Here is a 17251-nt window from a genome sequence, read left to right as displayed (position 1 = left end):
CTCCTCTAGCTTTGCTGCCTCCATCCTTTCTGTTTTCGTTGTTTAAACTTGTGATATCCATGATGAGTATTGAGTTAGTGAATTAGCTCAACATTGTGTGCTGAATATAGAAAGCCGAGTAAAAGAAAAACAAGTAGCCTATGCGTGCCTGCGTGCGTATTCTCTCCTGCTCAAACATGTGTGCGCGTTAATTTTGATAAGTGTTCACTAACTTTACTTAATAGAAAATTGTAAATAGCCTGATGGCATGCAACTAATGGGATACTGTGCATAGTTGGAAAGGTATGGTAGGCCAATATGGTGTGAATATACACACACACAAGGTAAATTTTCTCTCGTTGTTGAGTGATGGTACGCACAGTGCGTACGGACATACACCTGCAGGCGCGCCTGCCCGAGTGGCATAACCAAGTGTCTTAATAATGTCGTTACGTTTGTGTGGAAATTTTCTCTTTTAACAATAAACTACACATGATAGTATATTTTTTACTACCATATTTCTCTTGAGACTTAATCAGGACGATGCAGGTCAGAATCCAGGCTTTATTCTTTTCAATGAGGGGCCTAGTGCCCCTCAAGGGAGAAAAGTACATGTTTGTGTCACCCCATCATGGGTTTTCACCAGATTCTCAGTATTCTCTTCTTACTTCTCTGACTAACAGAGACCATATTTAAAGTTACACACAAAGAAGGAGTGACCTCTAGGTCCAACCCAGTTTGAATATGCAATAGAAAGGGAGGATGAGGATTAGGCCTTCATCAGGTCTGGTCAGCTTCTATTATCTTTTAATTAAAACTACCCCCTTTCCTGGGAAGTCCTTCAGAGGCTTGGACACATGCTGTTCTACAAACATTCACACCTTGGTGATGGGCAAAAGGCATAAACAATGGATACACTGCATACAGACCAAAGACACACACACACAGGGTACACATGGGTACACAATCACAAATGACCATAAGAACTATACAGTCTTCAATACATAAAGACTTGAATCATTAAACCATTCACATAAAATATGAATACAAAATATTCCCTTCACACATTTGAAATAATTGTATGCCTATTTAATTATTATTAATAATAATATAATTATTATTATTTAATAATGGTTGTAATATTATTACATTTGGTTTAAGCTGGATGAGAAAGATGTGACATAATTCTATAGCATAAAAAAGCTGACAGGAACTAAATTAACCGTTCCGGGAACAGTATTTTTTTGTTCTAACCGGTTCGGGAACGTCAATTTATTGGTGGAACTCATAACCGGAAACGTTATAATTCCGTTTCTGTTCGGAACGAACCGATTGGAAAAAAAATCGGTTCAAAGCCCTGGTATTTAGGTAACTGCAAATAGCTTGTTGTAGGCTAGGCTATCCATATGCATGCGGTAGCTAGCTGTTACAAACACTGATCATATGATTAAGTAATGCCAAAGTTGTTCCGTGGTATTTGTGGGAGTTTTATTCAGCGACCACCTGGCTGAGTGTTGGACACGTGTGGTGTGTGTGTGTGTGTCTCCCTCCCTGAATGCCCCTCTTCTATAAGACTGCTTGCCATTGTATTTAGGGAGCTGTAAATAGCTAAGTTGTAGGCTATCCGTATGCATGGGGTAGCGGTAGCTGTTACGAACACTGGTCAATCATATGATTAAGTAATGCCGACGTTGTTCCGTGGTATTTGTGGCAGTTTTATTCAGCGACCACCTGGCTGAGTTTTGGACGCGTGTGGTGTGTGCGTCTCCCCCCCCCTCTCCCTTCGAGCGGGTGGAGTTGCCATCGCAGTGATATCAGAGCTTTAATAATGAGACGTGTTATATGTAGTTGAATATTAATTTGTGTTAACGTTTATCATGTACCAGACATACCGTGTATGCCTTACTTGTTTAGAGCCGTTTGCTAACGTTATCATTATCAATCCAGTTCAATGGTGGTTCGTCAGCTAGCCTACCAAACAGAAGTTTGTGTGTGCGTCTGGTCTGTCTCACTCAGTGGGACACACGCATCACAGCGATATGAGAGTGCTGCGCTACCTGAAGGAGAGATTTTAAAACTGAGAGATATGTTTTTATACCTTTTGACGTTGATGCCGTTTAGAACAGAAACATTTGACACACATTTTCCTCTGCTGATTTATGTTCTGTGGTTGACAAATCTGGCAGTTTTTTTTAGAAAAATATAGACATAGAAAAATTGAAACCATGCAGTCTTAAATTACAAATCAAGCACTTTATTTCTATAGCTAATTTTCAGGCTTATTGTTTTCTTAAATTATTTAAATGTGTTAACAAAGGACATTTTGTGATGACCTGGGTCCACGTTGTCACACGCACGCCTAATGTTTATTTTGTGCAGCGAGACTGAGACGTACTAGGGTTTTTGTGCAGCTACTTCTTAGACTTTGAGTATTTTAATAGTCATTTGTAAACAAAGAACTCTTCTCATGTAACGTTTTTTTAAATGGACTGAAGTTCACGCTAAATATCTACGTTTATCGATTATGCTAACCGTTAGCTTTAGTTTCTATTCTGTAACTTTGTTGGTGTGTATGTATGGGGGTTTGGTGGAGTCACAGATTTACTGAGTTAGTGTTTTGTGTTGTGTGTGTTGTCTGGTGTGTGTGGTGTGGTGTGGTGTGTGTGTCTGTGGTGTGTGTGTGTGTGTGTATTTCAGACCAGAGGCGCACGTGCAGTCTTCCAGATCTACCCAGAGAACTCTGAACAGGTAACACATCTAGGCCTACACATACACACACACACACACACACACGTCATCTTCAATACATACTCACTTTACTGTGTGTGTGTGTGTGTGTGTGTTCGTGTTCCTAGCTGGAGCTGATCACTGGCCAGGCGATGAGGGCGGGCTTCACAGGGGGTGTGGTGGTGGATTACCCCAACAGCACCAAGGCCAAGAAGTAAGAGCGACGTGTGTGTGTGTGTGTGTGTGTGTGTGTGTGTGTGTGTGTGTGTGTGTGTGTGTGTGTGTGTGTGTGTGTGTGTCTGCAGGGGTGCCTTAATACCACCAGAGGCCCCTGGGCTATATGTAAGGACCCCCCCCCCCCCCAACCGCAAATATTAATTATGATTAAATGATACCCGGCCCGCGATCTGACCCGACACATAGCGTGCGCTTTTGGTTAATAACATGCAGTGTAGCCTATCATTATTCAGCACGTAAAACCTTTACATAAACAGGAACAGAAAGCCCTCGAATCACGTCAGCCTACCCATGACATCGCTTATCAAAAAGGCTAGCCTACTGCACGAAAACAAGCGTTGAACTTTTACAACACTGGCTGTAGGCTAAGTTAAAAGATGGGTACACATGGACGTTTAAACGCTTTTCAAAAGTGCATGTGTTTGTCGTGTCGGGGGTTCCCCAGGAGTTTTTTTGAAATTCTGTCTACTTAACACACCAGTTTAACGCAGTTTGGGAGGGACAGAAATACTTTTAGCCTACAGAACAAGCTGGCTCATGTGACGTGAACATGGCTACCTTATGCATTATCACACTACATGGAGACATATCTCACGTTAACAATGGAGAAAACATAACATAGACTATTATATGTGCGAATGGGTTAGCACAAACAGCTGTTGGTGAACGGAGATGCAGATCACTAATTCATTTATTTGCGCCACAGCCCATGTTCTGCGTTCACTCCAATGAGACAAGTGAAATACATGTTTTTAAAGCCGTTTCATTTCCAGGCTATTTGTTACGATATTTACCTGCTATGCCTTGTTTTCATGGACAGTTACAGGAATCCACGTCATTCGTTTATCGTTGCTTCAATCCTACCCACGTTATCTCCAGAGTTTGTATGATAAGTTTGTCAGTCAGTTTCAGCCTCTCCTCTAGCTCCTCTACACCCGTTGGGATTTATTACGTTTTGTTACATTTTGTTACATTTTAGAATTGGAAAAGACAAAGGGGGCCTCTGCATGGATGTAATTGTAGAGCAGTACGATGTGCTCAATTATTTAGGCTAGCTCCAGAGTAGGCTAATGACGCCGCGAATACGGACACGCCGTTTATTATTATTGATTATCATTATTATTATTAGGAGGCCCCTCATTGGTCGAGGCCCCTGGGCTGAAGCCCAGGTAAGCCCCTGCATTAAGGCGCCTGTGTGTGTGTGTGTGTGTGTGTGTGTGTGTGTGTGTGTGTGTGTGTGTGTGTGGTGCTCACATAGACGTGTGTGTGTGGTGCTCACATAGACGTGTGTGTGTGGTGCTCACATAGACGTGTGTGTGTGTGTGTGTGTGGTGCTCACATAGACACGTGTGTGTGTGTGTGGTGCTCACATAGACGTGTGTGTGTGTTGTGCTCACACAGACGTGTGTGTGTGTGTGTGTGTGTGGTGCTCACATAGACGTGTGTGTGTGTGTTGATGTGCTCACACAGACGTGTGTGTGTGTGTGTGTTGATGTGCTCACACAGGCTTGTGTGTGTGTGTCCATTTGCAGGTTCTTCCTGTGCCTGTTTGCTGGAGTGAGTGGGATGTTGCCCAAGGTCAGTTCTGAGCCGTGACCTTTCACCTCTGACCATTAGTCATCACCCCTGTCACCTGTGATCATCTTATGAGTAAATATTCTAGTGTAGTAGTAGTAATAATAATAATAATAATAATAATAATAATAATAATAATTATAATATAATAAGCGTTATTTGTATAGCAGTAGTAGTAGTGTGTGTAGTAGTAGTAGTAGTAGTAATAATAATAATAATAGTTATTTGTATAGCAGGGGGGTATACCATCAACCTCGCTAAAGGCCAAACCTGGCTTATTTCGATAAGTCTCGCTAATTTTAGTGAGAATTCCGTTCCATTAATGAGGTTAACGTGAATCCCAGCTTGGTAACCATGGGAATTAATGCCACAGAACTAACCTGCTCCGTAGCAGGTTAACTTTCAAGCTAAATTAAGCTGTGTTGCAAAAAAAAAAACAATTAGTCGGTAAACGAGTCCAAAAAGATGGTTCCGTCAACCTGTGTTCTCGTCACCTGTAGCCTACAACTTCAAAAATAGAAGTAGGTCTAGAAATATTTTTCCGACAGTGCACCAAGCATGGATTTACACATTCACTAGCTCCAAAGAATGTATGAATATTATGCGATTTAAAATGTTTTAATTTCACATTCTAGGAATCTTGCTACTCTGTGTCACTTACGTTCGGTGGTAGTGTAACGTGCAGCGAGACGGCATAGGATAGGAATTACATTCTTGCGTGTTCGCAGGTTCGCTTCCATTACGAAGTATTAAGGCTACATTGTTTATCACCTTGATAGTGGCATTTTTAGTTATAATCTTTGATGAAAGACATATGTCTACTGCTGATAAAGGGTCATGCACATTTGGTAGGCTGTTCAGTGACCGCTTTGCCAGTGGGCTATATTATATCTGATGCAAGCCAAATAATTATTCTCTAGCCTAGGCAACTAATAATTAAAACTGCTTCATGTGTCGACGATTGTTCATGAATGTCAAATCAACTGTGTGCACAGATTAAATACTAGGCATAAATTGAATTGAAAGCCATTGCATTTCAGATCATTTGATTTCAAACACTTTGGGACTTATGGGAGACAATAGGCCATTATGTTGATACTAATTTATTTTATGACCACCTACACCTAGACAATAATTTGGAGTGAACTCTTTTAATAAAAGAACATATATGCCAAAGTTGTTTTTGAGTTTATACTATTTATTCATTCACTTGTTCTGTTCAAGCATAGACTGTATAGTCTATGTGTTCAAGAGTGAAGCCAATCAAACTCGCAATTGATTTCAAACCATTAGCATTGTTGTTTTAAATGTATGCTTTCATTATTCTCCAATTTCTGTAGGCAATCTATTTTTTTCTCTCAATGTTACATTTTATGACTTTCGATGAAAATCCTGTAGATGGCGCTCGCCTATCGAAAAAAAATTGTCTAGTATTGTCTTAATTTTACGACATATATCGTCCTTTCGTCAATCTACTGTTTTGGTCTACTTTTCTACCTTGTGCACAGGCAGAGATAAAGCTGAACTAAACCTCGTTTGAATAAACGAGGCCAAGATGCCGCTAACTTGAGTTAATGGAACGGCTTCAGCCCCAAGTGAAAGTCTACGCTAGTTCAAGCCAGGCTATTTCTGTTAAGCGCCGCCTTCATTAGCGAGGTTGATGGAATACCCCCCAGCAGTAGTAGTGGTGTGTGTAGTAGTAGTAATAATAATAGTAATAATAATAAATGCTATTTGTATAGCAGTGGTAGTGCGTGTGGCAATAATAGTAATAATAATAGTTATTTGTATAGCAACAGTAGTAGTGGTAATGCATAATAATAATAGTTATTTGTGTAGTAGTAGTAGTAGTAGTGGTAATGCATATTAATAATAGTTATTTGTATAGCAATAGTGGTAATGCATAATAATATTAGTTATTTGTATAGCAGTAGTGTTAATACATAATAATATTAGTTATTTGTGTATCAGTAGTAGTGTTAATGCATAATAATAATAGTTATTTGTGTAGCAGTAGTGTTAATGCATAATAATAATAGTTATTTGTGTAGCAGTAGTAGTGGTGTAATGCATAATAATAATATTAGTTATTTGTGTAGCAGTAGTGGTAATGCATAATAATAATAGTTATTTGTGTAGCAGTAGTGGTAATGCATAATAATATTAGTTATTTGTGTAGCAGTAGTGGTAATGCATAATAATAATAGTTATTTGTGTAGTAGTAGTAGTAGTGGTAATGCATAATAATAATAGTTATTTGTGTAGTAGTAGTGGTAATGCATATTAATAATAGTTATTTGTGTAGCAGTAGTGGTAATGCATAATAATATTAGTTATTTGTGTAGCAGTAGTGGTAATGCATAATAATAATAGTTATTTGTGTAGCAGCAGTAGTGGTGGTAGTAGTGGTAATGCATAATAATAATAGTTATTTGTGTAGCAGTAGTGGTAATGCATAATAATATTAGTTATTTGTGTAGTAGTAGTGGTAATGCATAATAATAATAGTTATTTGTGTAGCAGTAGTGGTAATGCATAATAATAATAGTTATTTGTGTAGTAGTAGTAGTAGTAGTGGTAATGCATAATAATATTAGTTATTTGTGTAGCAGTAGTGGTAATGCATAATAATAATAGTTATTTGTGTAGCAGTAGTGGTGGTAGTAGTGGTAATGCATAATAATAATAGTTATTTGTGTAGCAGTAGTGGTAATGCATAATAATAATAGTTATTTGTGTAGCAGTAGTGGTGGTAGTAGTGGTAATGCATAATAATAATAGTTATTTGTGTAGCAGTAGTGGTAATGCATAATAATAATAGTTATTTGTGTAGCAGTAGTGGTAATGCATAATAATAATAGTTATTTGTGTAGCAGTAGTGGTGGTAGTAGTAGTAGTGGTGGTAGTAGTAGTAGTGGTGGTAGTAGTAGTGGTGGTAGTAGTAGTGGTGGTAGTAGTAGTGGTGGTAGTAGTAGTGGTAATGCATAATAATATTAGTTATTTGTGTAGTAGTAGTGGTGGTAGCAGTAGTGGTGGTAGCAGTAGTGGTGGTAGCAGTAGTGGTGGTAGTAGTAGTGGTGGTAGCAGTAGTGGTGGTAGTAGTAGTGGTGGTAGCAGTAGTAGCAGTAGTGGTGGTAGTAGTAGTGGTGGTAGCAGTAGTAGCAGTAGTGGTGGTAGTAGTAGTGGTGTGTGGATCCTGACCTGCTCTGTTTTCTCTGATGTTTCAGGGTCTCGGATCAGAGACGGTGGAGAGGGGAGTGTCCTCTCAGGCTCAGTTCACAACGCAGAGGTGCACGCATGCACACACGCACGCACGCACACACGCACGCACGCACACACACCCCACACACACCCCCCCCACACAGGCACCGCACACACACACACCGCATGCACACGCACACAGCACACGCACACACCACACACACACACACCACACACGCACACACACCACATGCATGCGCACACACACATGTAATCATTAAAGGGTTAGTGGTCATCTGTAAGGTCAGGCCCGTAATCATTAAAGGATTAGTGGTCATCCGTGATCAGTAGAGGGCTAGTGGTCATCCGTGATCATTAAAGGGTTAGTGGTCATCTGTAATGTCAGGCCCGTGATCAGTAGAGGGTTAGTGGTCATCTGTGATCATTAAAGGGTTAGTGGTCATCTGTAAGGTCAGGCCCGTGATCAGTAGAGGGTTAGTGGTCATCTGTGATCATTAAAGGGTTAGTGGTCATCTGTAAGGTCAGGCCCGTGATCAGTAGAGGGTTAGTGGTCATCTGTGATCATTAAAGGGTTAGTGGTCATCTGTAAGGTCAGGCCCGTGATCAGTAGAGGGTTAGTGGTCATCTGTGATCATTAAAGGGTTAGTGGTCATCTGTAAGGTCAGGCCCGTGATCAGTAGAGGGTTAGTGGTCATCTGTGATCATTAAAGGGTTAGTGGTCATCTGTAAGGTCAGGCCCGTGATCAGTAGAGGGTTAGTGGTCATCTGTAAGGTCAGGCCCGTGATCAGTAGAGGGTTAGTGGTCATCTGTAAGGTCAGGCCCGTGATCAGTAGAGGGTTAGTGGTCATCTGTGATCATTAAAGGGTTAGTGGTCATCTGTAAGGTCAGGCCCGTGATCAGTAGAGGGTTAGTGGTCATCTGTGATCATTAAAGGGTTAGTGGTCATCTGTAAGGTCAGGCCCGTGATCAGTAGAGGGTTAGTGGTCATCTGTAAGGTCAGGCCCGTGATCAGTAGAGGGTTAGTGGTCATCTGTAAGGTCAGGCCCGTGATCAGTAGAGGGTTAGTGGTCATCTGTAAGGTCAGGCCCGTGATCAGTAGAGGGTTAGTGGTTATCTGTGATCATTAAAGGGTTAGTGGTCATCTGTAAGGTCAGGCCCGTGATCAGTAGAGGGTTAGTGGTCATCTGTGATCATTAAAGGGTTAGTGGTCATCTGTAAGGTCAGGCCCGTGATCAGTAGAGGGTTAGTGGTCATCTGTAAGGTCAGGCCCGTGATCAGTAGAGGGTTAGTGGTCATCTGTAAGGTCAGGCCCGTGATCAGTAGAGGGTTAGTGGTCATCTGTAAGGTCAGGCCCGTGATCAGTAGAGGGTTAGTGGTCATCTGTGATCATTAAAGGGTTAGTGGTCATCTGTAAGGTCAGGCCCGTGATCAGTAGAGGGTTAGTGGTCATCTGTGATCATTAAAGGGTTAGTGGTCATCTGTAAGGTCAGGCCCGTGATCAGTAGAGGGTCACCCCTTCCCTCCTGCTGAACGGGCAGTTTGACCGAGAGGAAGAGAGGGCGTCGTCCCCCCGGAACACAGACGGCTCTGGGGGGTTTTCCTTCCTCACACACACACACACACACACACACACACCCCCAGTCCGAGGGTGGCAGTTTGAATGAGCACTAAAACACACAAGCCTGTATTTTTTAACCGCGTTTCCATGAGTGTCGGTGTGTGAGTGTTTGTTGTGTTCTCTATGGTGACGACGTGCTGTGTTGCCACGGTGACAGGTCCCGCTTTAAGAGCATGAGGGGGAGGAGTGTGAAGAAGAGCAAAGACTGGATCATGGAGAAGAAGGAACGACGCAGGAGGCAGGGCCGGTGAGTGTGTGTGTGTGTGTGTGTGTGTGTGGATCGTGGAGAAGGAGAGACGCAGGAGGCAGGGCCGGTGAGTGTGTGTGTGTGTGTGGATCGTGGAGAAGGAGAGACGCAGGAGGCAGGGCCGGTGAGTGTGTGTGTGTGTGTGTGTGTGTGTGGATCGTGGAGAAGGAGAGACGCAGGAGGCAGGGCCGGTGAGTGTGTGTGTGTGTGTGTGTGTGTGTGGATCGTGGAGAAGGAGAGACGCAGGAGGCAGGGCCGGTGAGTGTGTGTGTGTGTGTGTGTGTGTGTGTGTGTGTGTGTGTGTGGATCGTGGAGAAGGAGAGACGCAGGAGGCAGGGCCGGTGAGTGTGTGTGTGTGTGTGGATCGTGGAGAAGGAGAGACGCAGGAGGCAGGGCCGGTGAGTGTGTGTGTGTGTGTGTGTGTGTGTGGATCGTGGAGAAGGAGAGACGCAGGAGGCAGGGCCGGTGAGTGTGTGTGTGTGTGTGTGTGTGTGTGGATCGTGGAGAAGGAGAGACGCAGGAGGCAGGGCCGGTGAGTGTGTGTGTGTGTGTGTGAGTGTGTGTGTGTGTGTGGATCGTGGAGAAGGAGAGACGCAGGAGGCAGGGCCGGTGAGTGTGTGTGTGTGTGTGGATCGTGGAGAAGGAGAGACGCAGGAGGCAGGGCCGGTGAGTGTGTGTGTGTGTGTGTGTGTGTGTGTGTGGATCGTGGAGAAGGAGAGACGCAGGAGGCAGGGCCGGTGAGTGTGTGTGTGTGTGTGTGGATCGTGGAGAAGGAGAGACGCAGGAGGCAGGGCCGGTGAGTGTGTGTGTGTGTGTGTGGATCGTGGAGAAGGAGAGACGCAGGAGGCAGGGCCGGTGAGTGTGTGTGTGTGTGTGGATCGTGGAGAAGGAGAGACGCAAGAGGCAGGGCCGGTGAGTGTGTGTGTGTGTGTGTGAGTGTGTGTGTGTGTGTGGATCGTGGAGAAGGAGAGACGCAGGAGGCAGGGCCGGTGAGTGTGTGTGTGTGTGTGGATCGTGGAGAAGGAGAGACGCAGGAGGCAGGGCCGGTGAGTGTGTGTGTGTGTGTGTGAGTGTGTGTGTGTGTGTGGATCGTGGAGAAGGAGAGACGCAGGAGGCAGGGCCGGTGAGTGTGTGTGTGTGTGTGGATCGTGGAGAAGGAGAGACGCAGGAGGCAGGGCCGGTGAGTGTGTGTGTGTGTGTGTGTGTGTGTGTGTGGATCGTGGAGAAGGAGAGACGCAGGAGGCAGGGCCGGTGAGTGTGTGTGTGTGTGTGGATCGTGGAGAAGGAGAGACGCAGGAGGCAGGGCCGGTGAGTGTGTGTGTGTGTGTGGATCGTGGAGAAGGAGAGACGCAGGAGGCAGGGCCGGTGAGTGTGTGTGTGTATGTGTGTGTGTGGATCGTGGAGAAGGAGAGACGCAGGAGGCAGGGCCGGTGAGTGTGTGTGTGTGTGTGTGTGTGTGTGGATCGTGGAGAAGGAGAGACGCAGGAGGCAGGGCCGGTGAGTGTGTGTGTGTGTGTGTGGATCGTGGAGAAGGAGAGACGCAGGAGGCAGGGCCGGTGAGTGTGTGTGTGTGTGTGTGTGTGTGTGGATCGTGGAGAAGGAGAGACGCAGGAGGCAGGGCCGGTGAGTGTGTGTGTGTGAGTGTGAGTGTGTGTGTGAGTTAGGGCTGGGAATCGCAGAATCAATACGGCCACGATACCTTAAAAAAAAGTTTTTTAAACAATTAACAAATATGTCATATTTCATTACCTTAGAGCCTCTTAGAAATCAAACAGACATGGCATATTTCAGTGTTTCTAGACACATGTCAGTGCTTATGCATGAAGTGACTGATGAGGTAAAATGACAGACGAGTCCAATTGTACGATTTGGTGGCAACGTATTGATGGCTTATTGATGAGGTATTTGATGAGGTATTTGATGACGTATTGATTTGCGTATTGATAACGTATTGATAACGTATTGATAACGTATTGATAGCGTATTGGTTATATACGCCGTGGCCTACTGGTTAGCACTCTGGACTTGTAACCGGAGGGTTGCCGGTTTGAGCCCCGACCAGTGGGCCGCGGCTGAAGTGCCCTTGAGCAAGGCACCTAACCCCTCACTGCTCCCCGAGCGCCGCCGTTGTAGCAGGCAGCTCACTGCGCCGGGATTAGTGTGTGCTTCACCTCACTGTGTGTTCACTGTGTGCTGTTTGTGTTTCACTAATTCACCGATTGGGTTAAATGCAGAGACCAAATTTCCCTTACGGGATCAAAAAAGTATATATACATATATACAAATATACATATAAAAGGGTCATTCTACGTCAATTCAACCATGGCCCATGCACTTATGTCTCAAAAAATTCTGAATAAATGACCAGGTGTACCTATGTTACCCAGGAGACGCACTGTAAAATGACCAGGTGTACCTATGTTACCTAGGAGACACACTGTAAAATGACCAGGTGTACCTATGTTACCTAGGAGACGCACTGTAAAATGACCAGGTGTACCTATGTTACCCAGGAGACGCACTGTAAAATGACCAGGTGTACCTATGTTACCTAGGAGACGCACTGTAAAATGACCAGGTGTACCTATGTTACCTAAGAGACACACTGTAAAATGACCAGGTGTACCTATGTTACCTAGGAGACGCACTGTAAAATGACCAGGTGTACCTATGTTACCTAGGAGACGCACTGTAAAATGACCAGGTGTACCTATGTTACCCAGGACAGTGGTTTTCAAAGTGGGGGCCGGGGCCCCCTGGGGGGCCGTGAGGGGGTGCCAGGGGGGCCTCAGAAAGTTGGAGGGAAAAATAAAAGCAACAAATAAATACTTTTAAAAATTGTAAATAATACCCATTACTATGAGGGTTGTTATACAATGCCATTATAATAATTTGTCGCATATCTGAACATTATAATAAAACATTACATATAAAAAGAAGGGATCATGGAGAATAAAGACAACAATAAAGATCTTCGTCCTCAAGGTGTTTGGATTCTCTGAAAATGAGATCCAAAATAATTTTGCAGACATGTGCTGTTCAGACCCTGAAGGAATTTATTATGACCGCCGCTAGCATATAGGGATTGTCAAAGTTTTTTTTTTTTTTCTTTTTCAACCTGGCTCATAATCACTCATTTGTGATTTGCACCCCCCCCCCCCCGGTAAAAAATGAAAATGCAATATTATTCTGCTTTAATCGCCCCCATCTTCAGTTAAGATGTTCAGAACTGCACCAAATTTTATGTGTATGATTGACCTGGCATTCTCTGGGGGTATGCCAAGTTTCGTAGAATTTCATCCATGGGGGGGTCTAAAAAAATTAGGTTATGTGTACATTTAGTGACTGTACACTCATTGGCCTGTAGATGGCGGTGCACACATATACACATGCACACACACACAGGCATACAGGCATACCCACATACTATCGGTATTAGAACGGCCGATACATAATTACAAATTCAGTAGGATTAAAAGAAAGCCAAAATAAATATTCATCATCATCATCATGGCTGCATTTCCATATTGGCGATAAGTAGTCGTTTGTCCACTAGATGGCGCATCGTTGCAGTGAGACGTAATTTTGGTGGAAGTTAAAAGTCGGTTGGAAAAAACAATGGACGCTTCCTACAAGGACTAGTTTACCGCAGAGAACGTCTAATAAGGATAGGACGATGTTCACATGAAATGTAATTCCCATTTCTTCTTGAAGCCGAAATAAATCTGAGGATGTTTATCGGACATGCTTGGTTTTTACTGCAGGTACGTTAATCTTATAATATCAATAAGGACCTAGGTAATGTTACCTTTAGCGTTGGTTGAGTGATTGAGGCCAATTTGATTGATTGCATTTGTAGAAAACTATAAATGCGGTTATACCAAGCAAATTGATAGCAGCACTGTAATTGTATCTTTCGACTGTCATTTGTTGCACGTGCTACAAAAATCATTCTGTGCAATGGAAGATTTACCAACGTTACACCGGTCTGATACAGTTTTGCCTATACATGCGTGAGACTGAGACGCCTGTTTATTTTGTTTTAAGTGCGTGCAGGGTGTGAGAGGGGAATCGATGTGCTTTGATTCCAGCTTGGTAGTTGTAGTCTGTGAAATTAAAAAGCACGTGTGTGTGAAGTATCCAAACAATGACACCTTCATTTCATTATGGCTGCTTTAGCAACACACCTTAAGCTACTGTGTAGTGGGTCCCATTTAGAAGTGGCTACTTCATTCGCGCTTTCCTTGACTCATGGAGCTGCGTGAATTTTATTACAACTTTTCGCCACGATATGGCAGTTTAAGTCCGCTTGATACTGTAATTGGCGTAAGCCATTGGTTTCCAAAGGAGATTTTATTTGTGTCGCCAGCATAGCCTATTGACAATTTATGTTGTAAATAGGCCTACCTTATAAGCCTACCTGTAGCTTAGGGAAGCTAACAGCTTTCTATTAGGATCTAGTTTGTTAGTTACAGTTTTGTCATAACTCCCTGATGCATTTTTGCATTTAGAATAGCCAGAGCGTGGATATCTCAATCGGAAAATGAAACAATATCGGGCGCCCAGCCTGATCTGCCCTCTATTTTTTTTTTCGATTTCTTAAAAGATTGAGCTTGGTCTGGTGAAAGCCAGACTAGCCATGGACCTCAGTTACACAATGCAAGGGTCAGCATGAATCAGCCTATATTTGCACGAACAATAACGGACAGCTCTTCAACTTTGGCCCGTTAAAATGTGTATGAACAGTCTAGACGCATTTCATCAAGGCCCATTTGGACATGTCAGTTATTTGCACCACTGGTTAGATGTAAAACAGCATTTCGTTTCAGACTACTGTTACTTAATTTGTGCATTAACAATAACGTTTCAGACTACTGTTACTTAATTTGTGCATTGACAATAAAGTATTACATGAACTAAAGATGACTAAAATCTTATGTAGAAGAAGAAACATTCACAAAAAATCCATCCATCCAAAAATGACCTTTGTTTTTGATAGCTGTTGAAAACGGCATGGAACTGACAGAGATGTTTTTGTTTATAAATAAATAAATAAATAAATAAATAAATAACATTATGCTGATACCTTTTGCTTTTCCCAAATACAATGTAGCCTACAGCTGTAAGTGACCTTTCATCAATCCAGTTGCCACGGATGAACTGTGATGAACTGCCCTACTTGTGATTGTTTAGAGATTTTAAAGGTTTTATAACAATGCTACATCTTCTTTGGCTATTCTACAATCTATTCACCTTTTCAGTACCAGTAGGCTACTTTCTGTGCAGCTGCACACACACTCAGGCATGCCAAACAAACATACACAAAAGTTTCAAGAGTGGGGGATGGAGTAAAATATGGAGACAAATTGAAGTGTGATTTCTTTTCGCGGAACGGATGTACAGGACTGAGCGGCGGTCATATTTTGTACCGCTATGCGGTACATCTAGTTTTCTACTTATCTCAATAAGGAAAATAAATCAAGAGCCTATGTTGAGTACAAAATGTCTTCTGAAGGCCTAAACAGAGCCCAGCCAAAAACTCCAATAAAATTTTGATCAACTTTAAGGGACAGCTATGACCATGAAGGATCGTCCAGACCAAACGTGAAGATTTTGCTACATACTATAAATATTTATGTACCAGCATGCAAACGTTGAGCCTCCTACATGGACGTTGTGCTATGGGCTTGTGAACTTTGACAAAACTTTGAGAAATAAAACTGGCTGTATCTTGGAAAGTATTGATCTTACATAAAAGTAGTTTTACAGTGTGTCTCCTGGGTACTGGGTAACATAGGTACACCTATCCCATCCCTGTGTGTGTGTGTGTGTGTGTGTGAGAGATTTGATTGTGTGTGTGTTTGTGAGATTTGAGTGTGTATGTGTGTTTGAGATTTGAGTGTGTGTGTGTGTGTGTGTGTGAGATTTGATTGTGCGTGTGTGTGTGTGAGAGATTTGATTGTGCGTGTGCGTGCGTGTGTGTGTGTGAGAGATTTGATTGTGTGTGTGTGTGAGAGATTTGATGGTGTGCGCGTGTGTGTTTGTGCGTGCGTGTGTGTGATTGTGTGTGTGTGTGTGTGATTGTGCGTGTGTGTGATTGTGTGTGTGTGTGTGTGTGTGTGATTGTGCTTGTGTGTGTGTGATTGTGCTTGTGTGTGATTGTGTGTGTGTGTGCGTGCGTGTGTGTGATTGCGTGCGTGCATGTGTGTGATTGCGTGCGTGCGTGTGTGTGTGTGTCTGTGCGTGTGTGTGTGTGTGTGATTGTGTGTGTGTGTGCGTGCGTGTGTGTGATTGCGTGCGTGCGTGCGTGTGAGCGTGTGTGTGATTGTGTGTGATTGTGTGTGTGATCGTGTGTGTGATCGTGTGTGTGTGTGTGTGTGTGTGTGTGTGTGCGTGCGTGTGTGTGATTGTGCGTGTGTGTGTGTGTGTGTGCGTGCGTGCGTGTGTGTGATTGCGTGCGTGCGTGTGTGTGTGATTGTGTGTGTGTGTGCGTGCGTGTGTGTGATTGTGTGTGTGTGTGTGTGCGTGTGTGTGATTGTGTGTGTGTGTGCGTGCGTGTGTGTGATTGTGTGTGTGTGTGTGCGTGCGTGTGTGTGATTGCGTGCGTGCGTGTGTGTGATTGTGTGTGCGCGAGTGTGTGCTTTTGTGTGTGCTTGTGTGCGTGCGTGTGTGTGTGCATGTGTGCGTGTGCGTGTGTGTGTGCGTGTGTGCGTGTGTGTGTGCGTGCGTGTATGTGCGCGTGTGCGTGTGCGTGTGTGTGTGAGTGTGTGTGTACCCCTGTACTGACTGGTCTCTCCTGCTCCTGCAGGGAAGTGTGTGTGTATGTGCGCGTGCGTGTGTGTGTGCGTGCGTGTGTGTGTGCGTGCACGCGTGTGTGTGTGTGCGTGTGTGTGTGCGTGCACGCGTGTGTGTGTGTGTGCGTGCGTGCGTGTGCGTGTGTGTGTGTGTACCCCTGTACTGACTGGTCTCTCCTGCTCCTGCAGGGAAGTGCGTGCTGACACCAAGTACACGGGTCGGCACCGGAGACCTCACTTCTGAGATGACCAGAACTGGACCGGGCCGACGGGGGCATGATGGGCCTGTGGCTCCGCCCCCCGCCCCCCCCACCCCCGTGACTCCGCCTCCTGGCCTTTCACCTGCGGCTGGACTCTCTCCAGCTCGTCCACTCTCTGAGTGCAGCGCCCAGCTGCTGTGCTGCGGGAGCCTGATGGACAGATGGATGGATGAGGGAGAGATGGAGAGGCGAGGACGTCCTCTAACCCGACGACTCTGGTCCTCCGACGGCTCTGGTCTCTTTTAATGTTTGTAAATAGTCTAATGATGGATGACAAATCTATGACATAAAATTGTTTCCCAACGAGACTGTTTCCCTTTCCTGCTTCTTCCTGGGGGGGAATTCCATCAACCTCGCTAAAGGCTAAACCTGCTTATTTCCATAAGTCTCGCTAATTTGAGTCAGTTCCTTTCCATTACATTACATTTGGCTGACACATTTTTAACCAAAGCGACTTACAACATGGTCAACAGTTTAAAGCTTTTTAAAACAATTTCACACCATTATTGTGGTTTACGTGAAGCCCAACTTGGTAACTGAGAATGTGTTCAACACAACTAGCCTGCTCAGTAGGAGGTTAACTTTCAAGCT

At 44.0% G+C, this 17251-nt stretch overlaps 1 protein-coding gene across 1 annotated transcript in view; it reads left to right on the top strand.

Moving 5' to 3' along the window:
* Positions 1-16966, top strand: part of bud23 (BUD23 rRNA methyltransferase and ribosome maturation factor) — a 24491-nt gene extending 7525 nt beyond the window's left edge. Inside the window, exons 7-12 of the mRNA XM_076290030.1 lie at positions 2677-2727; positions 2835-2920; positions 4476-4521; positions 7746-7807; positions 9517-9606; positions 16590-16966. Coding sequence (XP_076146145.1) covers positions 2677-2727; positions 2835-2920; positions 4476-4521; positions 7746-7807; positions 9517-9606; positions 16590-16644 — 390 coding nt within the window. The 3' untranslated portion in view covers positions 16645-16966. The remainder of the gene's footprint in view (positions 1-2676; positions 2728-2834; positions 2921-4475; positions 4522-7745; positions 7808-9516; positions 9607-16589) is intronic.
* Positions 16967-17251: the final 285 nt, after the last annotated feature.

Source organism: Alosa pseudoharengus, unplaced genomic scaffold (genome assembly GCF_046254945.1).
Source record: "Alosa pseudoharengus isolate Yale_2024_CS ecotype anadromous, Long Island Sound unplaced genomic scaffold, YU_APseudo_1.1 YU_APseudo_1.1_scf_18, whole genome shotgun sequence".
NCBI lineage: Eukaryota > Metazoa > Chordata > Actinopteri > Clupeiformes > Clupeidae > Alosa > Alosa pseudoharengus.
Note: the sequence above shows the minus strand (reverse complement) of the source record. Positions and strands in the feature narration are given on the sequence as shown.